Source organism: Vipera berus, assembly GCF_964194415.1.
Source record: "Vipera berus genome assembly, chromosome: 8".
In the NCBI taxonomy this organism is placed as follows: Eukaryota; Metazoa; Chordata; class Lepidosauria; order Squamata; family Viperidae; genus Vipera; species Vipera berus.
The window spans coordinates 25597165-25620884 of NC_138211.1; the positions used below are offsets into that span (position 1 = coordinate 25597165).

Consider the following 23720-nt stretch of genomic DNA (forward strand, 5'->3'; position numbering starts at 1 on the left):
CCTGGACCCTCCCTTTTGCTGATTGGCTCACAAAGACTCACCTTCTAGGATTCCGCACCAGATTTCTGGATTGTGAACATGTAGGATTCTGCAGTTGGCATTAATCAAGAAAACAGTGAAAACCATATGCATAGTATTGCATCTTTCTATAGTTTGTGGAATTCCCTTGTAAGTTGTAGAATTTTGTGCTCGCTGCTTTCTCGATTTGATCCTTTTGTTCCAGAAAAAGAAGGGAATTAGTTGTCTTAGGGGCAACATCTTAGTTGCCATCTGCAGGACCAGAGGATTCTCTAAACGCTTGGGCTCACTAAAAGTAACTGACAGTGATTTCCCTCAAAAGCAGCCATTATTCTAACCTTTTATTTTGTGTGTGTGTGTGGTTGACAGGCTGACAGATCCTATTCCTACAACAGAAACATCCATCACACCACGCCAGAGACCCAAAGCTGGGCAAACTCAACCAAATCCAGGAATTCTGCCCATTCAACCTGCCTTGACTCCCAGGAAGAGGCCTACAGTCCAGGCCAGTGTCCAGCCACAAGGTGGGAATCCTTATTTATTTAGTATTTATTATGAAATGTATTTGCTTCCCATCTCGTATCAAATGGCTCTGGGCGGCTTACAGTATAAAGACACTAAAACCATCAGACATAAAATGGCAGAGTAGATAAGATCATTAACGCAGGATGGCGAAACAGAGAGCTGAATTGGGGGGGGGAATCAGCTTTTAATTAGCCAACCACCTCCACTGTGAAACTCCCCCATTGGCTCTCCAAGCCATCTGGCAGAGCCAGGTTTTGAAGCTCTTACAGGAGGGTGGGAGCCAGTCTCACCTTGGCGGGAGTGGGGGGCAGGAGCTTTCTCCTTGGGGCAGAAAGCTACGGAGAGGCCAGTTTGACAGGCCCAGAGATTTCTACAGCTAGAGCTGTGCAGAACTCTGGAGAATGAGAGTTATCTGCCAAGGCAGCCCATGTCCCTTGTTAAGATGAGCTGTGGCCTTCTTTTTCTAGCCCGTAGGCCTGGTGGAGCTTTGTCAGCTTTTGCCTAATTCCTCTGCCCTTGCCTTCCTTGGCGAGAGCAAGCGGACACAAAATGTTTAATTTCCACTTCTCCAGATCTGGATACTTTATCTGGTTCTGGATTCTGAGGCCTTAACAGGCATTGCCCCCCTCTCCCCCCCCAGGCTTTTAGGAACATCTCTGAACCCAGGTAGGTTAGGAACTCCTCTTTGGTGCTCTCTGGAATAGGAGAGAAAGTGGATCCTGGCCTCCGCCCTCTCTTAAAGGCCTTTTTTGTGTCACCGAAGGATCAGTGTTGGGTTTGAGCACTGACAGTAGAAAGCTGGATGGACACTCTCTCTCTTTCTCCCTCAGCCTGGGCAGAGATTGTGCTCTTGTGTAGCTCTTCCCCTCCCATTTTGTTGTTCTCCTAAAGCAGGGGTAGGCAACCTCGGCTCTTTTGTGACTCATGGACTTCAACTCCCAGAATTCCTGAGCTAGCCATGCTGAGGGGAAAGAGAGATTTCCAAGCTGAGCTATGCTGACTCAGGAATTCTGGGAGTTGAAGTCCACGAGTCACAAAAGAGCCGAGGTTGCCTACCCGTCCTAAAGGCTGTGCTTCAGAGCCCACGGCTGGGTGGGAAGCGGTTGTGTCAATATCACACTGGGTTGGAGGTGGCTCTGAAAAACGGGCAGGGTTCTACCACAAGCAAAGCCAGCACCCAAATAGCTCAACCTCGCGGGCTTAGCCAGACGAATGCCTCTATTAGAGCGCCGAAAAGATCTTTAAAACCACCAAGTTCTACTAAAACAATAAAGTGGTCGCTGTAAATAGGATAGCCTACAAAAATGGAAGACAATCACGAGGGCGAAAGAGGCTTAGAAACGATACTGATCCCTAATGAGGGCCCGGCCTTTTGCACAGAGGATGGGGAGGACAAACAGCATATGCCAGGCTACACAATTGCAGTGCAGCCCCCTCCCCCTTGGTGTGTGCATCTCAATGTGGCATGCTGTTCCAAAGGGCAGCAGTGGTGGCATCGTGCTACTTGCATCCTGTTGACAAAGGCTTCTGCAGGTCCCCGCCTGACTTCTCCTGCCAGAATGTCCGGTTGAGAAGTCATCCATGGGGACCTTTGAGTCTGTATGTGTGTGTGTGTTTGTGTGTGTGTGTGTGTGTGTGTGTGTGTGTTTCTGGCCCCATTCATTTACATTCCTTCCCTGGGCAGCCCTTCCTAGTCTGGTTTTTTTTTTTTCACCGTTGCTCCCAAACGTGCAAGGTGAGCATAAAGGAACCGCTTCCCCTGTGCCCCACTTAACCTTTTGCCCATCCTGCTCTCTGCTTGCAGCTCCGGCTCCTTTGGCAGGTGGCCAGCCTCCCCTCCCTGCAGCAGTTGCTCAGCCAAACTCTCTGCCTCAACCGACTCAGCCCAAGGCCGCCGGTGGCGCACAGCCGGTGGCTGCCGCTGCCACCGCACAAGCCCAGCTCCCTTCCGCCCAGGCCACGCCGCAGCATCAGCTCTTCCTCAAGCAGCCTCAGCCGCCGGTCTCGGCTCTCTTTTATCAGCAGCCCCCCCAGATGCCACCACTGCAGGTTCAACAGGTAAGGCTGGCAAGTTCCAGCTTTTTTCCCCGGCTTTGTCAGCCGCCTCCCTCTCCCTTTGGCACGAGGGCTGAAGAGGCAAAGCAGAGCTGCAGAGTCAAAGTCAGCAGCCCTGCTTACAACAGTCGTCACTGAGCAACCATTCGCCTCAGTTAGCAACTGCTTGCAGTTAAAACAGTGGCAGAAAAGTAACTCGGTGGCTAATCCTCTTGTTTCTGACCGTCATAAGTCTGCCAGGCAAAGGAAAGCTGAAGTCAGATCATAAGCACAGTTGAGGTTTTGCTTAGCAACTGCTTTGCTTAACGAACAAATTGTTGGTCACAATTGTGGTGGCTAAAAGAGAACTAGCTTTATATTTTTGGGGAGAGGGTCATCCGAGCCCACAGCGTGTCTTTGTGCAAACACAGGCTCTCTGGGCTAATCCTGGTGCCCCACTGGACCCAGTTCGCCCCAGAAAACAAATCCCATCTGCTGTAATCCGCAAAGTCTTCACTTGCATTTGCTCCACCATCCTTTTGCAAATGAGAACGAGGAAGAGAAGGAAGAATGTGTTAGAGCAGAGCAGAATCGGTTGGAAAGACCGTTGGAGTCGGGGTTTAATCCCACTTGCACCCTCCATGGCGGATGGCCACGGGGTGAACCTCTCACAGCGCTCAGCTTTCTGTCTTCCAGAAAGTGGCAGGCAGCGATGAAGGCTTTGCTTTCCTCTCCTAGACCCACAAGATGCCACCGGCTGCCCAGGCCTCCGGAAAGCCTCCATTCCCGGTGGTGCAGCAGGGAACAGTGGCTGCCACCCAGCTGCCGCCGCCGCAACTCTTGGCTCAGCAAGCCACCATCCAACCCAAGATTGTTGCCGGGCAGCAGAAGCCCTCTGCACAGCTCTTGCCACAACCGCAGATGCCGCCTTCAGTTGCACCAGCAGCCCCAAACCAGGAACACCCGGTAAGGAACGGGTAGTCCTTTCCCACCAGGTGTTTCGACGCCATGCCCGCCATGTTCTGCACCACGCACCGTGAGACCGACCCGATGGGCTAACTGGTGCTCAGGGTCCAGACCATAAAGAAGAAAGGCAAATTGAGAACTCTTAACCAAGTTGGGCATGTTGTCCGAGTGCAGCCACCAGATCTTTGACTAGGGATAGTCTGAAGGTAGCCAGCAAGTGTTTGGTAGCTTGAACCGGAAGCAGATTCTGCCGCTGAAGGGGCTCTCAGCCAACCTTCTTTAAGGTCAACGCGGTGCTGTCGTGGAAGGTGCCATGCGAACCGGTCTGCAAGGTCCAGGGGCAAAAGGCTACTCCAGCGAGTGACACCTGTTGGGCAAAAGGCACTAATAAATGTGCTTTTAGTAGCACTGTGTTCAACGTGTAGCAGCTGTGACTTGTCTTTGTGGGGGGCAGAAGGAGTGGCCTTGAAGGGCCCTGGGAAGGTCTGTTACCAACACAGGTAGTCCTTGACTTATAACCGTTCATTTAGCAACCGTTCAAAGTTACAACAGCATGGAAGAAGGGACTTACAACTGGTACTTGCACTTACCTCTGTCACAGCCTCTCCATGGTCACGTGATCAAAATTTGGGCACTTGGCAATTAGCATATACTTGTGACTGTTGTCCCAGGGTCATGTGACCACTTTTTGCGACGTTCTGACAAGCAGAGTCAGTGGGGAACAACTGCAAGTGATTCGCCTAACGACCATAGCAAAAAAAAGATACTGTTGGGTGTGACTCACTTAACAACTGCCTTGCTTAATGGAAATTCTGGTCTTAATTGCTGTTGTAAGTCAAGGCCTACCTGTATAATGTTTAGAGAAACATGGCTTAAGCCTGTTCCAAGAAAGTAACTTGGGAAAACAGTTCAGGCCAGCCCTTGCCTAGTTCAGATGAAGGAGGGATCAGGAAGCACACTGGGACTCGCAAAACTCTGTTACTAGGGGCTCTGCCCCCAAAATAAAGTGATCCTGGTCTCTTTGGCCTTGGTTCCTTCTGCCTTACAGCGCTGACGTGTTTCAGTCAGATTGCAGCCTCCTTGGCTGGGGAAGATGGTGGTCAATTGACCAGTGTACAGCAAATGAGGGTTCTTTTTCTTTCTTTCTTTGATGTCAACTAGCGGAGGGCTAGTTGAGTCCGGGGTAGATTTCCGACTGGGGCACATGCAGCAGAGCAGCAAAGTGCCTCTTTGTAGTGAGTTACAAGCACTGCAGGGATGTCCACATGAGGAATACGGACTCCATCAGTGCCAGATGCTACCATTGGCTCAGATTGACCCACAACCACAAGCTTCAGTTGATGAGATTTGTGGGACTAACTCACTTTGATGAGCAACCTGAAGCAAGGGCGGATAAAGATTTATCAAAATAAATATTACAGTTCTGCCATAACTACAGCTAGATAATTCATGTGTTTGTAAGTATAGTTGTGTTTGGAGAAGACACCAAACCATCCATTAAACAACAGGCAACTACAAATTAGCCTAGCGCGGGGTATGGACCAACCTCATATGGTTGGTTTAAGCCTCTCCGTGAACCTTGAAACTTGGATTGTATTTGTTCTGGGATGCATGATCTGCAAATGCAGCCCGGTGTGTGTCAGTCCAACGAGTACCTCTTGAAACGTGGCTGATCGTCCCTTCAATTGGGATTGAATTTGAAGTCCTTGGTTTTTGCCCAGCTTGTCCTCTTTGCACATAACAAGGGCTGGCTGGCTTCAGAAGCACGGAGAGGTTTGCTGTAGGTCTCTCTTTGGGGTTCATGTAGCTCAGAGGCGGCCAACTTGAGGGCCCAGCACTGCATGGATTCCCCGGGTCGCTTTTCTGCAGTTGGCGTCCCGTCTGAGCAGAGTCCGTGAAAAATGCTGGAGGGCTCCCTTGCCTTTCTTTACCTAATGGGCTGTGAGAAGAACCTCGGGAGACGAGAGGAAGAGACGCAGCCTAGACAACGGTCAGGCCAGAGACAGCTTAGCCCTCGGAAGGAATGGGGGTGGAGAAAGCATTTCAGTAGGGACCCTCAATCCTCTGGAAAGTAAAGGCAAGGGAGGTACGTGGAGGACTGCGGACTGGACGTGCAAAAGCTAAACGATCCACAGTGCTTCTCACCTCCCCACTCCACTATTAACAGCAGCTTGACCAGGAGGGAGGCAAGAGGTGTCTCTTGGATGCCCAGGAGCAGGCCCAAATGATCAGGTCCATATCTGAAGAGCTCAGTTAGCTCTTCTGTTGCCCAAGCCTATACACAGGAACCTCAGCCTAGTGGTTCGCACCTGGCTCAGACTAGATGAGGTTCAGCGGCATTCAAGAAGGGTCAGACATCGCCTCTTCTAGCCATGTAGGGATTCTAGACTAATTCCCTGTTTGACTCCTCCTCTGGCTCACCAGTCTATCTCCAACACCTCAGAAAATGGAACCGGGTTCTTAGAGGGGCCAAGAATTCCCCAGGCAACCTGGGAAAGCTCATGGGATGGGGGGATGTACTCTTAGGGTTAGCTGTGCTGAAGCCCCATAGTTCCCAGGAGCATTTTAGCTCTTGGTGCTGGCTTCTTACTTCCAGAGCACACACACACACAACCCATCCTAAGAAACCTTCCATTTAATGTTTATAATCTGTGTGCTTATCTCCAACAAGTGCTCTTTGCTTAATGAAAACCAGGGCTTTCCCTCACCAAGGGAAGCAGCTGCCTCCATATAAAAGGCCTGGAGACTTGCCAGGGGTCTCCACTCCCACCCCTGCAGATGCTGGCAAGTAAATTTCATCACACACACACACACACACACACACACACCCTTCCTCCCCTCTAGACTGACTCTTAGTTATATTCCACTGTAATCATTCCCATTTGTTTCTTTTTGAAATGCAGCTTTTCTGGCTCTTGCGTGTGTTCAAATACAAATGGCAAAAAAAAAAGTGTTCCGGCCAGAGCTGGATGTCCTTGCGCACAATTTTCCCGTTCCTCTGCAAAGCTCTGAAACCATCTGGTTTCAAGAGCTGGTCTGGGGGGAAAGCCCCTCCCTGCTTCCCCCAGATATTCCTGCTAATGGAAGTAAAATGTGCACGGGTGAAAAGATTTCTTCAGTGACCAGTTTTATTAATTCCATGGCCATCAGGGCAGAAGAACACAGTCAAGATCAGCAGGGCTGTGTGTGGTTTCAGGAGCCTGGAATAGGATCCCCCAGAATTCAGCCAGAAGCAGAAGGGGCAGCTTTAAGTGTGTGGACAGTGCTCAGATTAACACAATTTAAATGGGAGGGAGGGAGGCACACACTGCACTCTTTGCACTGCATTTAGGGGAAGCAGAGTACAGAAAAGGAGTTATACTGAGACAAGGAAGTAAGGGAATGAGAAAAGGAAATTAGTTAAGTTCACATGAGCAGCATTTTTATACCTCTCCATAAGTTCTGCACACCTTCATTTGCATCCATGTTCCATCTCACCCACGTGTTTCCTTTGATTCTTTAAACCAGCCGTGTCCAAACTTTTGGCTTGCCTGGGCCACACTGCACAAAGAGGAATTGTCTTGGGCTGCATATAAAATATGTAACCATCACTAGCTATCGTAACCGTTGCTAAAAATCACATAATATTAAAAGTTTAGGATTGTGTGGGGCTACATTACTAGCTGTCCAGGGCTGCATGCAGTCTGTGAGGCAAGGGCTAGACGTGGCTGCTTTAAATGTTTCAATTCTCTTTTTTTGAACATCTCATTAGCTTCATCCAACCATGACTTTCTTACTCTTTCTGCTTCTCTTGACCCATTCACCTCTCTCTCTCTCTTTGTGTTTTGTAATGCTGGTTTTTATGATGTTTTATGGACTCTGAGCTGCCTGGAGTCTTGAAATGGGCCAGTATGTAAGTGTTTGTAATAAATCAGCAAATAGTTCAGCTGCTTCCTCCATCTCACTTTCATCTGAAGAGCATCACAAGTTACCTGTGATAATTTAGCTGAGGCTGGGTGGGAAATGACACAGGTTGATTCCAAAAGAAATAAAAACCTGGTTCATCAGGTTAGGACTTATGCTGTGATTAGAAAATAGGCAAGAAAAGGGAAATACAGGTAGTCCTCGACTTACAACAGTTTAGTGACCATTCAAAGTCACAGCAACACTGAAAAAAGTGACTTATGACTGTTTTTCACACTTACAACCATTGTAGCATTCCCTGGTCGCGTGATCAAAATTGGCAGCTGGCTCATCGTTACGACGGTTGCAGTGCCCCTGGTTTACGCGATCCCCTTTTCTGACCTGACAAGCAAAATCAATGAAGAAGCCAGATTCACTTAACAACCATGTTACTTAACAACTGCAGTGATTCACTTAACAACTGTAGCAAGAGAGGTCATAAAATGGGGCAAAACTCACTTAACAAGTTCTCACTTAGCAACAGAAATTTTGGGCTCAACTGTGGTCATAGGTCGAGGACTACCTGTACCTTTTTTTAGGACTAGACTTTATAGACTCCAGTGCCCTGGATGAATACTAGACAGAGACACCCCTCCCTCCCTCCCTCCCGGTCTCACCCACATTATTATGCCTTGTTTGATAACTGCAGGAAGTTCCTGCAGAGTTAGTGCAAAACAGCCGATTGCTGGCTCTGATTGAGAAATGCTGAATTTGGTACAGGTTTGCACCATGTAGGGTTCTTCTCTTTCGTCAAGCTGAAGCATACAACGCAGAGCAAATACATTAGAAGAGAAGAGGGCATTTTTAAAGCAAAGATTTTGGAAAGTGCTTATATCTATCTGTCTGTCTGTCTGTCTGGGTATGTACACACACACCCCTACACTTCACTTTTTTGTCTGTTTTTAATGCAAAAAACTGAGTTGCCCTGTTGTACTTTGGCCTTTAGTTGATGCTGAGCTGGAGCTGGTCAAGAAATGGCCTCCTTTGACAGAGGACTAGATAAATCCATGGATCCATGGCCGTTCTTGTTGAGGTGTAGACCTCCTCCTAGAGCGGGTGGGGATTCTGTGGCTTTTGTGTTTTGCAAGAGGCTGGGGGCTTCTTTCCACATTCCTTGAAGGGGTCCCTCATTTGGAATCCCTGCAGCAACATGATCTTTATGTACATATTTCCAATAAGTTGGGCTTTGGTATATAATATTCCAGGCATCTGCACTTCAGCAGATCCTTTCCCAGGCTTTAAACGGCATGACTGAAAGAAGCTTTTTAGGCAATTTCACTGAAATTGTTCCCAGCTGGTGAAAGAAGAGTGCGTGCTACAGAAACCAAGGCCAGAAATAATGGCAAGAAGGTGCAGCTTCCAAGATTTCATTTCAATAAAAGGGGGAAATGAGGGTGTCCTGATTGTAAGAGCTGTTCAACACTGGAACAGCCATCCTATTATTTTGTTTATTTAGTTGTATCCCAACTTTATTACAGATTTACAACAGTCCATTTATTTTTATTTTATTTTATTTTATTTTAATTCCATTTATATCCCGCCCTTCTCCGAAGACTCAGGGCGGCTTACAAGCTTAGCAGTAGTCTTCATTCTACGTATATGCCTGCTTATTAGGGCTTTCACACACACACCCCAAGCGGCATTATTACAAAGTCAGCTTAATTGCCCCCAACAATCTGGGTCCTCATTTTACCTACCTCGGAAGGATGGAAGGCTGAGTCAACCTTGAGCCTGGTGGGATGCGAACCTGCACTAATTGCAGGCAGCTGGTGTTACTTATGGAGGCATTAGCCCACTGCGCCACCAAGGCTCTTTAGTGACCGATCAGAGTTACAGTGACTCTGGAAAAAGTGGCTTGTAGACAGTTTTCACACTTACGGCCGTTGCAGAATCCCCATGGTCACATGAGAAAAATTCAGGCGCTTGCGAATTGACTGTATTTATGAGGGTCAGGATGCCTTGGGGTCACACGGTCCCCTTTTGCAACCCTCTGACCAACAAGATCAATGGGAAAGCCACATTCCCTCAACAGCTGTGCTACTCACTTAACAGCTGCAGTGATTCACTTAACAACTCTGGCAAGAAAGGTTGCAAAATGGGGCAAAATTCACTTAACGAATAACAGATGGCTCTTGAGAGTGGGGTAGCTGGTTATTCGGCACATCACAACGAATTGGCCCCTTCCAATTGCACAATTCCATGATTTGAAGACAGTTTGTGGCCATTGAGGTTCTTCATTTGCTGCAGCACAGTAACTCTTCATGTCTACGGAGATCCAGGTCGTGATTGTCCCAAAGGTGCTTTTCCAAAAGGCGGCTGGACTTTTTAATTTTTTTTTCCTTTGAAAATATTTCACTCGTCCAATAATTGAATAAACAGATGAGAAAGCGAAACATTTTCAAAGAAAACTCAAGTCCAGTTGCCTTTTGGAAAAAGCACCTTTGGGACAGTAGCTCTTCATACAGTTCTTTTTTTCCTTTAAACTTTTTGTTAGTTTATAGTATACACAATACAATGAAAATACAAAACTAAATAGCGGGAAAGATAGGGAAGGGAAAAGGGAATTAAAAAAGTGAGGGAAGGGAGAAAGAAAAGGGGGGGGGAAAGCATTGACTTCCGACTTCCTTTGGTGCAGTAAAATATAATTTCAACATCAGACCTCAACTATTTACTTTTACAAAATAATATAAACTAGCCATTTTGATAACATCAAATCTATCTAATTGGTAAAGCCCAAAATCAAAGTTTCATTTTTTTCCATTCAAGCACAAAGTCCAGAAGCGGTTTCCACTTAGCAATAAAGGTCTTCGTATTCTTTTCTTTAAGCAGTAGAGTGAGTTTAACCATCTCTGCCGGCTCCGTCACTTTTTGCAACCATTCCTCCGTTGTGGGAATCGACGTGGTCTTCCACTTTTGCTATCAACATGTATAGCAGGGGTCTTCAAACTTGGCCCTTTTATGACTTGTGGACTTCAACTCCCAGAATTCCTCAGCCAGCTTTGCTGGCTGAGGAATTCTAGGAGTTGAAGTCCACAAGTCATAAAAGGGCCAAGTTTGAAGACCCCTGATGTATAACATCGAGGTTCCATATATTTTTTTCCAGGTCTTTCTCCATTAGCCCCAAGAGAAAAGCCTCTGGTTTTCTTTCTATATTCACTTTAAGAATTTTCTGCATTAACGTATGAATCCTGCTCCAATATTTTCTTGCTTTATCACAGGTCCACCATAAATGGTAAAAAGTTCCCTCTTTGCATTTACGTTTGTAAGTGTGAAAAATGGTTATAAGTCACTTTTTCTAGTGCTGTTGTAACTTCAAACAGTCACTGAATGAACTTTTGTAAGTTGAGGACTACCTGTATTGTAAGTTGAACATTTTACACTGTTAGTGTTGTTTTGTTTGGGGGGGGGGGGAATCATCAGTCCATAAATTAGGTCAATCTTATTTAGGTATAATCTTGTTGGTGTGTTTTGGCCTCAGTCTCCTTCCATATATACAGGGAGGGAAATTAGGGGTGTATAGCTCTAACCAGGTGTGCGTACCTGTACACACACGGAAGAATAGATTGACATTTTACGTGCAGGAGATTATGGAATAACCAAATCATGCACACATTGGTAATCTGATACTCTATGATGCAATCCTGCTTGGTTGCATTTTCATTTCTGTTCAGTTGTTTGACCTGTTGTTCATAAAGCATTCTCCACTACAGAAGCTTCTGATTAGCTGCCATCTCTCTCTCTCTCTCTCTCTCTCTCTCTCTCTCTCTCTCTCTCTCTCTCTCTCTCTCTCTCTCTCTTTCTTTCTCTCTCTCCCCCTCCCCCCCCCTCTCTCATCCCTGTTTCCCCATTTTGTTTTCCTAAAAGCAAGCACCTCCAAGACAACAAAAGATACCAACCATTCCTCCCTCGGCTGTCCAGGGTCAGAAGGTGGGGTCTCTCACACCACCATCCTCCCCCAAGACTCAGCGAGGTGGACACCGGAGGATTTTAAGTGATGTGACCCACAGCACTGTCTTTGGGGTCCCAGCCAGTAAATCAACACAGCTGCTACAGGCGGCAGCTGCAGAAGCCAGCCTGAATAAGTCCAAGTAAGTCTGGGGCTGTCATCTCTTCTTCTTGGGGAGCATGTGTGAGTGGGATGGCACTGAAAGTAATTTAATGGGAAGTTTAAGGACTTTATAGTAGACGTAAGACCAGGGGAGAACAAGGGAAGTGACAGCAGACAATCCAGTCCAGATTTTCTCATATTCCCCTCAGAAGAAGTCATCTTGCCATACTTTTCCAGCTATCTTCAATCTGTTACCCTTGAGAGATGTTGCACTGCAGCTTCCCTAAGTCCACATGACTGTGGAATTCAATTCAGCTGGAGTAGAGGTCTCCACCCTCGGGCTGTGGCTTGGTATTGGACTGCGGCCCGTTCAGAACCAGTTGTGCAAGCGTCAGCAAGCAAGCGTGCAACTCCCATTTGCACAATTGGGCACCCCTGCACGCGAATACCTGCCCCTCGCACAAATGGAGCTGCATGCATGCCTGCTGCTCACACAGAAACATTTCCTCTCCCAAAGGTTGGGGACTACTGCTGTAAGGAGAGGACCACTACACAGGCAGATACTTTATTTGTTTGCTTGTTCTCTTGGCTTTTCTGTTGCTGCATTTCCAAGGACTGCAGACAGCTTTGAAATGGCAGCATTAGAACTCGGCCATCGGGTAGCACAAACGATGCCAAGTCCAGGGCTGGAACAGGGCAGTTAACAAGCTGTGAGGAAGAGCCCACGGCTGTGACAATAGAGCACCGAGGGTTCGCATCTCTACAACTTTGGCTGTAAAAGTCATGGAGAGTTTTTGTGTCAGTTTCAAGTTCTTGAATTCACGTGGCTCACAGGGATGTTGTAAAAATAAAAGGAAACAGCGAGAGGGGGGAAGCCCTGGTGAACTTCACTGTGAGTTCATTAGAGAGCAAACAGGATAAAAAAATGAAACTCTCTTCCACTTTGCCAAAAATAATCCTGGAGAAAGATGGTGTGGATGTGTGTAGCCTGTGATTTCTTTGCCTTGCTTTGGGTCAAAGCCTCCTTTTTGATTGCAGTGCAAATAACTGGAGTGTTCCTCCCATTGAGTGCGGGAGGGAGGGAGGGAAGGAGCTCTTAGGATTTCACCAGGCAACCAAGTTTTAATGAGAATCTGATTATACAAAAAGGGTTGAAGGAATCATCCTGGTGTTACCCCCAATGGACTTCTTCTTATACCAACTAAAAGACCCGGGGTGTCTTTATGTCCCCTTTTCTTCAAAATAGGTAATAAAAGAGATTCTCTCTCAGCTGTGCTTTTAATGCTTTGTCAAACAGAGCTGAAGTATTAAATGATGTACAGTTAACGTGTTCTTTTGTTCGGAGCTGGGAAAACCTAGCGCTCTCTTTGTTAATGTCCCAAATTAAAAGTATGTGTCTGACATCACTGGAGATATGGAAGTCAACTTAATTTCTGTTCCTGGGTTTCCAAATATACCTCTAGACTGCCGTGGGCAATTTGTATTTATTTTTTACTTTATTTATCAAATTTATTTGCCATTTTGTGGTTGGGCATATAGGGCTTCAGTGGCATGTCTGGCTTTGTCTGTAACTCTTGCAGTGGCCTAGTGGCTTTAGTTGACAATCGACCATTGACTCAGCCTTCCCAACTCTTGACTTCTCGGGGTGGCTTTCTTTAGGTCTGCCTCAACTACCCCTTCGGGGTCTCCGAGGACCTCACAGCAGAATGTCTACAACCCACCAGATGTCTCTACTTGGAACCCTTTTGACGATGACAACTTCTCCAAGCTCACCGCAGAGGAGCTGCTGAATAAGGATTTTGCAAAACTAAGCGACGGTTAGTTTGGGATGGGCACAGAAGCTGGACCAAAGCTGGCTATTTAAAGATGATAGGCAAAACAGGACATCTTGGTGGCTCTTAGTAACTGAAAGGTTCACAACAGACAAGCTTTGTTTTCACTTCCCCCATTTTTCGTACCTTGCACTCACCAAAGCAATCCTCTGGGCTTCCATGGTCCTGAGATGGAGAAAGAGAAGGAGTGTGTGTGTGTGTGTGTGTCCCCCTGTGTGTGTGTGTCCCTGCTGGACCTCCCCTGCAAAGCCCTGTTTGCGCCTTTAGTAACTCATTCTCTGGCAACCGGCTTCCTGGTGAATCCCCTGAAGCTTCTTCGCCTGGCTCAGTAGGAGGCCTTCTTCCCGTTGCGTACAATGACCAATGAGCAGCAGCCGTGGTTGCCCTTCTGTGGCGCTTCCTCTCTCCTTTGCACCACCTTCCCTCACTGGAACTCTCCCACGGAATTCCTGCAGGGTGTCCTCTTCTCTCACTCCCTGATCTCCATGTAGTTGTACCCCTAACCCCACCCCGAAGTGGCGAGTCCTTAATGACCAAGCTCTTTGAACTCCAGGTAAACCTCCTGAGAAGCTTGACAGTTCAACGGAGAACCTGATCCCAGGTTTTCAGCCCGCACCTTCCGCAGCGCAGTCAGACGCGTTCGGCTCTTCTCTTGCGCCCATATCGGGTAGGTTGATCTGGGTTTGTCAGGCTGAATTTTGTCTCGAGCACAACTACGAATTGTATGAGTGGCCACTGGATGAAACAGAAGACAGCAGAAAGAAGCTGGGGATGATGTCAGGAATGAGCTTTTGCTGCAAGGTGATCCAAATCTGGACTATACAGGTAGTCCTCCATTTATGACCACAGTTAGGACCAGAATTTCTGTTGCTAAGGAAGGCAGGTGTTGAATCGCACCTGATTTCTTTTGCCACAGTTGTTAAGCAAATCACTGCAATTGTGAAGTGAATCAAGCAGTCATTGAGAGAACCTAACTTCTCCCGTCATCCCTGCTTGTTGGAAGCTGGTTGGAAAGGTTGCAGATAGCGGTCACTAGATCCCAGAAGGCTGCAACTGTCATCAATACTTGCCAGTTGCCAAGCGCCTGAATTCTGTTTATGCGACGTGATGGTCGTTAAGTGCGACGGCTGTTCATAAGTCACTTTTCCAGTATCATAATTTTAATGGTCGTGGTAAATGGTAAATGAACAGTTGTAAGTCGAAGACTACTTGCATATTCTCTAAATGCATCAGGGTGTTCAGACTCGCAATCCTTTCTCCATATCCAGTTTCTGCAACACGAGGAAAGTATTTCTCAAAATGTATGCAAAGTGATGCAAAGAACATAGTGGGGATTGGACAGCTGATACATGAGCAGGGCTGTGCTGGAAGGGGAGAGCATTTTATGGATGACATGTCGGATGTCAGCCACGCATTCCAGTGGGCATTCTTCTGTCCCCCAGAGATGTTTTCAGGGAGTTGATTCTTGGCAGAGTCAAATACTCATTTCAGTCTCTAATCTTCTGAGGTTTGGTTGGGTTTGAGTAAGACTGGCCAACTTCAGCAGCAGCTGAAGATTCCTGCTTTCTGCAGGAACCACCCTGAAAAAGTGCCACACGAGGCTGAATGTTAATGCTTAGAGTTTTCCTCCATCTGCTCTCCACTCTGCGATCCTCTGGAAGTTGCTGACGGATACATTTCAGGTTTTCCCACTCTTCATCAGGTCAGGATCAGCATCTTCTGGCTGGCCACTTCCACTTCTGCTTTTAAATATAAATGAATATATTCTGTTTCTTAGATCTTCACGGTCAGTTGACTTGAGTTTGCTTTAATTGGTTCTGTCCCACCATGCTGGCTAAAAATGACATGTGAACTGTAGTCCCATCACTGCAGATGCCAAGTTGGGAATGGTGGATTTATAGCAAGGATATTGAATCTGTGGCTCTCCAGATGTTGCTACACAGCTCCCATCAGCCTAAGCCAACCTAGTTAATCATGCTGAATAAAATACTGGGAGGTTTGTTTTGTCAGCGTTAGGAGGTGCACATGTTTTTCCCATCTTGAGCTATACCAAGTAAGTGAAATGTGATGGAATGATCTCCTTTGCAAGAAGGAATCTTACAAATTAAAGATAAACTGTACCAACTTTCAAATCCACAGAGAAGAATTGTGAAATATGGTTGGCTACACATTCTGCAACATGACAGCCATCTAGTGCTTCATCAGTGGCTACTATGGAAACATTTTGGAAACATTAGCTCAGGGGTGTCCAACCTTGGCAACTTTTAAGAGTTGTGGACTTCAGTTCCCAGAATTCCACAAGCTGAAGTCCACAAGTCTTTAACGTTGGTCAAAGTTAGACGCCCCTGTTTTAGCTAGCACAGAAGCTGCTTCTTGGGAGATTGAATGGATGGATTCATTCCTGAACGTCATTTTGCTTCTGTATAACTCAGAGCTCTGGATTTTTAAAACGCTAAACTGCTGACATTATTTTAGGGGTGCCTCTTCTATATGTCTTCCTAGCTTCCTTCTGAGTCTGCTGCACTTGTTCTAATGCTGTCAGTCAAAAAGGAAATCTACACCCTCATTCTCTACCTGTGTGATGCAGCTTGCTTTGGCTTTGTATGTCAACCCAGGACTTTATTTGTGTACCTAGAAAATCTTGAAATCTTAAAAAAAAATCTAGACAAATACATAGTGACTCCTGTACTAATGATGCAAAATGTTGAGATGGGTCTTATTTATGAGTCTTATTTTGTCTGTGTCTGGAAATATAGCTTAAGATATCCAGAAGAAAAGCATATTAAACAGGCATTGAACAAATCCAGTTTTTTCTCTCTGCTATCTTCTATTTTGCTTGACTCCTTTTTTCATTCTCAATTTCCTTCCTTCCTTCCTTCCTTCCTTCCTTCCTTCCTTCCTTCCTTCCTTCCTTCCTTCCTTCCTTCCTTCCTTCCTTCCAGTTGAAAAAACAAAAGATATTCTGGATACCAGCCCTCCACTTCTGGCTGTTCCTGACCCTTTCATTCCTCTTCCACTGTCAGATACACCAGGTAAATTATGACTCACGTGAACAATATGACATAGCAAAATGCTTTGATGCCTGTTAAAATGCAATGCCACTCGACAAGGGGGCAGAAGTAACAGGGCCCTCTTGGTGGCATAGTTGTGGAAAAGCATTCTTTTCAAGGTCCATCCTGTTTCTTTGCTGGTCAGCAGATACTAGACTTTCCACGTATGACTTCTGTTTTTAATTTTATCAGTTTCGCTTTATTTCTGTTTGCATGGCCTTCCATCTGTTTGACACTGATAAGATTTTTAGGGTTGTTTAAATAGTATTGTAATATTTTAAGATAGGCTATTTTATTATCCATATCATTTTTATTTATTATTTACTTATTTAAAACATTTATATAGACATCTGTCTTATATAGAACTCTGGGCAGTTACCAATGAACAATTAAAAGCATATAAAAAATAAAACAACATAATACCACATTAAATCCTCTCGCCCTATGCCAGTGCTGGATCTTCAGTGCTTTTCGGAGAGCAGAGTCCGGCCAAACATCAAGGGCAAGAGTATTCCATAGGGCAGGGACTGTCACAAAAAGGCACGATGACAGAATTTAAGGGAAGGGATTAGGAGCATCATATCATAAAGTCTTGGGGAAGGCAGTGGTAGGTTAATCTCAAAAGCCTATTTAAATATCAGCCTAGTGTTTATTTTATTTATTGTATGGCACATTCACATAAGATGTCATTAAAAAGGAACACAGGGTAGAATTCAAAACATAAAATATAAAATCTGTAACCTTAATAGGAAGATTACAAACTTATATCTAAGTTGCAAATGTAAATTTTTACTTCATTTGTCGCAGCCAGGAAATTAGTGAAATCTCCTTTATAGGTCCTATTTTGACACTCTGTCACTGTGTGCTGGATAGTTTGTTTTTTAGCCCCACAGCCACAAAGCAATGATGATATTTTGCGCCACTGATCGAGGTTGTCAGTGCATCTACCGTGGCCAGTGCGAATTTGATTCACTGTTGTTGTGCATATCACACAGGGCTGGTCAAATCCAGATTTTTGTTCTTGACAACCAAAGTAAAAAGCAGTTCCAATGCTTCTTGAAGATACCTGAAGTAAGGAGATGCGTATTTGTGCAGTCATGAACCGGTTTTTCAGTCTTTTTTGTGGATGTTTAGCTAAATCTCGAGAGGCCCTTGGTGCAAATTATGGATACCTTGACGTCTTAATACTGGTTGAAGGGCCTGCTTAAAATTGCATCAGGCCCATCTCCTGAAATCCACACAGGTGGTTGAAGAACATTTTCAAAGCTTTCACGTTTCCATGGTTGCTACACAACTCAGTACTGTCTACCCAAGACTAGCAAAACTGAAGTAAATGATGCAAAGTCATTGTAATATATGCAAAAATGGGATTATGCATGGTTTGCACGAATGCAAAGTCCAGCTGTTCCTTGATGCTGATCATTCTGAAGTAGATCATTGTCCTTCCTCCTCATTTACTTTCTGAAGCTCGGGACATTTTCTTTGAGGGCTTCCTCTTGGGGCGTCTTCTTGGAGTCTAAGCTCACCCAAGTATGTTATTTGACTGGATTCTGACGAGATAATTTCTCCTCTTCAGCTGATGTCCGAAGAAAAGGACTCTGCTGCAGTGTGTGTTTAGTGGGTTAGCTGCCTTTTTTTATCTTCCGTAGTTGCAGAGTGAGTAATCCAGTTTGAAGTGTGTGTTTTTATGCAAAGCCTGTTGGCGCACTTGATTCTATAAGTGAACCAAATAGTGGAACAGCTGCTGAATGGATATGCATCTCTGTCTCTTGCTCGCTCCCCCCCCCCCAGCTTTTGTGTTTATGGATTGTTGATTTACATTGAATCTTTTGCTAGGGCATCTTGATACCATGGGGTAGCTATAAAACAAGGGAGGTGACTGTGGGTGTATTTCAACAGCCTCTGCTGAAGCAGCTTGTCAGGTGATTTTCTAACAGCATAAAAATACTGAAACGGACCCTCCTTCTCCTGCTTTGAAGTCTTGGGTGAAGGCAACGGTGGTCCCTGCAGACCAGCAGCCAGGGAGACTGTGTGTGTGTTCACTTCCTTTGGCTGTAGCTTCAATCTGTTAGGCTGGTAGAAGTGGTTGAAACAGTCAGGGATGTGCATTGACACTTCCTGCCGAGCCCCCTGGGCTCCTGTGACCTCAGATAGCAGGAACGAAAGCGTTGACAGATGGGTACTTGGTAAGAGAGAGGAAATCATCTCTAGGAGCTTGTTGAACAAGAACCCCTAGGAAGATACATCCTTCCTATAATCAACCTGTTCTCCAAAGCACAGGAAGGCAGGACAAGACACAGTGGAGAAGAGAAGCAACCTAGAACTAAGGAGAAACTTCCCGCAAGTGAGAACAATTAACCAGTGAAAGGACTTGCCTTCAGAAGTTGTGGGTGCTCCATCACTGGAGATTTTAAAGAAGAGATTGGATGGTCATTTGTCAGGAACGGTGTAGGGCAGGGGTAGGCAACCTTAAAAGGGATGCGGTGGCTCAGTGAGTTAGGACACTGAGCTTGTCGATCAGATGGTCGGCAGTTTGGCGGGTCGAATCCCAAGTGCTGCGTAACAAAGTGAGCGCCTGTTACCCGTCCCAGCTTCTGCCAACCTAGCAGTTCGAAAGCACGTAAAAATGCAAGTAGAAAAATTGGGACCACTCCGGTGGGAAGGTAACAGCGTTCCGTGCGCCTTTGGCGTCTAGTCATGCCGGCCACATGACCACGGAGACGTCCTCAAACAAGCGCTGGCTCTTCGGCTTTGAAACGGAGATGAGCACCGGCCCCTAGAGTCGGAAACGACTAGCACGCATGTGCGGGGGAACCTTTACCTTTAGGCAACCTTGGCTCTTTTAGGACTGGTGGACTTCAACTCCCAGAATTCCAGAGCCTGCATGGCTCAGCTTGGAAACCTCTCCCTTCCCCTCAGCATAGCTGGGTCAGGAATTCTGGGAGTTGAAATCCACGAGTCATAAAAGAGCCAAGGTTGCCTACCCCTGGTATAGGGTCTCCTGCTTAAACAGAGGGTTGGACTACTAGAAGACCTCTAAGGACCCTTCCAACTCTGTTCTTCTGTTATATTTCCAAGTATGAAAATTAACTTAATGCTCAGACCGTGGGTATATAGATGGGTGGCCTAGGATAGAATGCTGCAATGATATGGCAGGTTTATTGACTCTGGTTTGTTGAGTTACTAGAAACCTCTTAATCAAGTGCAATGAGGAAATTCCAAGCCACAGTTATCAATCTGATTCTACAAAACTGGGGAAACCAGTTTTTCATCTGTTCTTGCACAAACCCTCATCCTGAGTGCCAACTGAGTACGTCAGTCTCAGCAGGATGTCCTAACCCTTCTCTCCTCACCAAGTGTTCCCTTTTATTCTCTGGAGGTTTTAAAATGTATGAAGTTCAGGTCTGAGTAGGATCCAGAAGGGTCAGTTCTTCCCCAGCTTGTGTCTTCTGGAGCTGTTGCAACTACTTTGAAATTTGAAAGGTGTGGCCCCAGTGGGCCCTAAACGTTGAAGAAAGCTGCTTTGCTACAGGCCCTATATTTCAGACCACGGCAGAAAAGAGAGCTTTTGGGAAGAGGTCGGAACCTTTGAGAACCACTTTCCCTTCATATTATACAAAGACACACACACACACACACACACACACACAACAACCCTCTGCCTACCAGCCGTCAATGGGACTGAGTTAGCTGACTGAATTCAGCACCAGCATTTGATCTTAAAGAGCCTTGCATTCGGGGAAAACGTCTTATGCTCAGATCTTTGATGATGTCCCTTTTATTTTGGGGGTAGGTGGATTCTTAGGTCAATTCAAGCTTGCTATTCTCCATTTCTCACCACCTCAGCAAATCAGCCTGCAGAAATTTGCACACAGCTGCTAGAAGAGTCTTCGCAGAACCCAGTTAATTGTAGCCCTTCTGCAACTTGATTTGCATAAATAATTATGCATCTTAGCTCAAGGAGACAAAAGGCAAAGATTTCTTGTCAGCTTGGGGGGTTACAAAGGTCACAAATGGAGAAATCAAGTCATGCATCTTTACTTGCTTGTCAGTAGGAAAATAAGGGAAGAGCAGCTCAAGAAGGCTATAATAATAACTGCACCTGCTTCTATCGCAATTCAGTCACACCCCTTTGGAAGCCACAGGCATGCTGGCTACTAGTTATAACTTTGTTTGTTTCTAGTTGTTCGCAGATCTGTTTTTTGATTATCTTTTCTAGGATCTTCCCAGGTATTGATGTTAGACTGATTGGTCTGTAGTTTCCTGGGTCTGTTTTCCCCCCTTTCTTGAAGATGGGAACCACATCAGCCCTTTTCCAATCCTCGGGTACTTCCCCAGTGCTCCAGGATTTATGAAAGATGTGTTGCAACGGTTCTGAGATAACATCTGCCAGCTCCTTCAGAACTCTGGGATGTAGCCGGGTCCTGATGATTTATACTTGTCAAGCTCGAATAGGTGTTCTCTTATCGTTTTCTTGCTTATTTTAATTTTTGTTTCTATTTTGTCTTTTGCAGTGATTTCTTTCTTGGTATGTTGGGCTATAGTTTCTTTTTGTGTGAAGACTGATGCAAAGTATGAGTTAAACAGCTCTGCTTTCTCCCTGTTGCCTGTTATTTTCTTGGCATCTTATCTCTTTAGTGGACCTACGGTTTCCTTGACTATTTTCTTGTTGTTAATATGTTGGAAGAAACTTTTATTATCCTTGATTTCTGTTGCAAGTCTTTGTTGGTTCTGAGCCTTTGTTTTCCTGACTTCATCTTTGCATGTTCTGGCTGTCTGCTGATAATTGATTGGCCTTATGTGCCCCTCTTTCCATTCTTTGTATTTGTCCTTTTTGTCTTTCAGTTTGTCAGAGAGAGCTTTGTGCAGCCATGCTGGTTTCTTCTTGAATGTCTTGCTTTTCTTTTTCAGTGGTATTGTGATGGTCTGGGCTTTTATGGTCACATTTTTCAGGGTTTCTCATGCTTCTTGGGTTGTTTTCCCCTTTAGGAGTTTCATCCATGGGATCTTTCCTAGGTTCTCTCTTGAGTTTGTTAAAGTCAGCTCTTCTGAAGTTTAAGACACTGGTTGGATTGTTTTCTATTGCTACCGTTTGCATTATATTAAATTCCAGTATGACATGGTCACTTTCACCCAAGGTTCTGGCATTTTCAATTCCCTTTATCACTTCTTCTCTATTAGTAAGGATTAAGTCCAGTATAGCTATACATCTAGTTCCCTCCTCCACCTTTTGGGTGACAAAGTTGTCAGCTAGGTTGGTTAGGAATCTGTTTGATCTCCCACTCACTGCAGAGTTTATCTCCCAGCTGATATCTGGGTAGTTGAAGTCTCCCATTACTACTGTGGTACGCTTCCTACGTACATTTGTTAACTGGTTGGCATCTATTTCTTCTGATTGGTTGGGTGGCCTATAATATCCACCTATGGCAATGTCACTTTTGACATTGAAGAGGTGCATGCATAACATAAGTTATCCACATTTGTTGCAACTGTTTCTCTTTCTGTATCTGTGAATCCACTGAAGGGAGTAAGAGACTCTAAGCCCCTCACAGCTGGATTTCAGGCTCATTGCTGGTAGTTATCAAAAATAAACTCAGATATTTCCTCAGACTTGAACATGGATTTATTTTAAACTTCTCTCTCAGTATTTCCCAACAAGCATGGCTAGCTGGACGATTTTGGGAGTTGAAGTCCACACATCTTAAAGTTGCTGAGTTTGAGAAACTGTGTTCTGTGTTACTCTCCACATGCCTGTGTATCACTCAAAGCAGCTGATGGTATTTGAGATCAATGCATTTTAAAGACAAAACCAAAAAAGAGTCACAAACATTAGGAAGCAAGCAGAGGTGAGAGATTGCAAACGGCACCCAAGCTTCGGTTGGACCAGAGGGCTTCCGGGTTCAAAACTGAAACCTCAAACCGTATTTTCAAATTTAGCTTCACAGGCCAGGAGGGCTGCATGAAATGGTTGCTTTGTTCAACTCTACTTGTAAAATGGGGTCTTTTAACATGCAGCTCTGCGTTATTAATGAAACTGAATTAACCTTGTCTGTCTGGGAGCTGATTTACGGCCACCTGAGGTGCTACTAAAAAATAAACACCAGATTTTCCAGTGCCTTTTTCTTTGTATTTTCTTGTTAGATGCCCTCTAAGAGACGTGAGGGAATTCCATTTAGCATCCAGCGAAGTGGGCAACCTAATCTGTCTTCTTCCAATTCCCACCGGTGTGCAGAAAACCCAGGATTAAATGGGACAGATGATAGTAATTTGATTAATGTTCAATTTAGCCTTGTTTGGGAGTACAGTGGTACCTCAGAACTTGACTGCTTCAAAACTCATTGAATTTGGTGCTCGACACATTTTGATGTGAAAATGTTGTCCCGGTACTACTGGCTGTTTGTTTAGTGCTCGGCACGCTGTAATGGGAAAAGGGCGGGGGGAACAGCCAGGGGGAACAGACAGGAAGTCAGCCATTATGAGAAGGGCACTGACATAGGAAAAGGGGCAGACAGAAAGTTCTTCCTGGCCGAAAAGAGGGTCACAAGGTAAGTCATATGGTTTGCTTGGGACTCATCCTTTTTAGTACTAGTCACACCTCCCACAACCAATTAACGCTAAGTACTGAGGTGTCACTGTATATTTCACTGTATATTTAAGCATATTTTATCCCATTTTAACTGGCCAATTAGATGCCTTAGTCCAGGGCTAGGCAACTTCGGCTCTTTTATGAGCCGAGGTTGCCTACTCCTGCATTAGTCCCTAAGAGTAAGAGTCCCAAAACATTCAGGAAGATGAATAGTGATAGGCAACATTTTGGGGAGAGTTGAATAGCTGGAAATGCCTTCCTCAAACTTCTCAAAAATGGTGCCTTCCAAAGATCTTGGACCAACTCTTCTTAATTCCAAGCCTTCATATAACCACAAGTTCGTCTGAAGGCAAATATACGTGTCTCAGGATAATGTTGTAGGCTCCAATCTGGGTTGTTCAGTGGGACTAGAGGTTTTGTCTTCTGAGCTTTTAGATTCATATTGGAGCCCATCTTCAGGCTAGAGAGAAGTTCCCTGAAGATGGACTCCAACACGAGTCTGAAAGCTTGGAAGACAAAACCTCTGGGCCCGTTGACCAGCCCAGATTGGATCATACAACATCTATCTACCTGGAGGACTCTGGGTTATCAGAATGTCTTCTCTTGTCTTTTTTATAGAGAAATGTTTGTGCTTCCCACTGAGCAGTGGACTTAGTCCAGAGGAAATCAAGTTTTGGAAACTTAATAAAAGATGCCTGCCTTGATGTTTAAATCAATAA

At 45.4% G+C, this 23720-nt stretch overlaps 1 protein-coding gene across 12 annotated transcripts in view; it reads left to right on the forward strand.

Moving 5' to 3' along the window:
* Positions 1-23720, forward strand: part of AAK1 (AP2 associated kinase 1) — a 93223-nt gene that overhangs the window by 46954 nt on the left and 22549 nt on the right. For 5 of the 12 annotated variants that reach the window (XM_081333885.1, XM_081333886.1, XM_081333887.1 and 2 more), the window contains exons 10-15: positions 388-542; positions 2348-2601; positions 3316-3543; positions 11350-11573; positions 13193-13350; positions 13919-14032. In XM_081333885.1, the coding sequence (XP_081190011.1) occupies positions 388-542; positions 2348-2601; positions 3316-3543; positions 11350-11573; positions 13193-13350; positions 13919-14032 (1133 nt within the window). Of the gene's footprint in view, positions 1-387; positions 543-2347; positions 2602-3315; positions 3544-11349; positions 11574-13192; positions 13351-13918; positions 14033-16307; positions 16398-17991; positions 18037-23720 lie in introns of all 12 variants that reach the window. The other 7 variants (XR_014027244.1, XM_081333881.1, XM_081333883.1 and 4 more) reach the window with 2 other exon arrangements.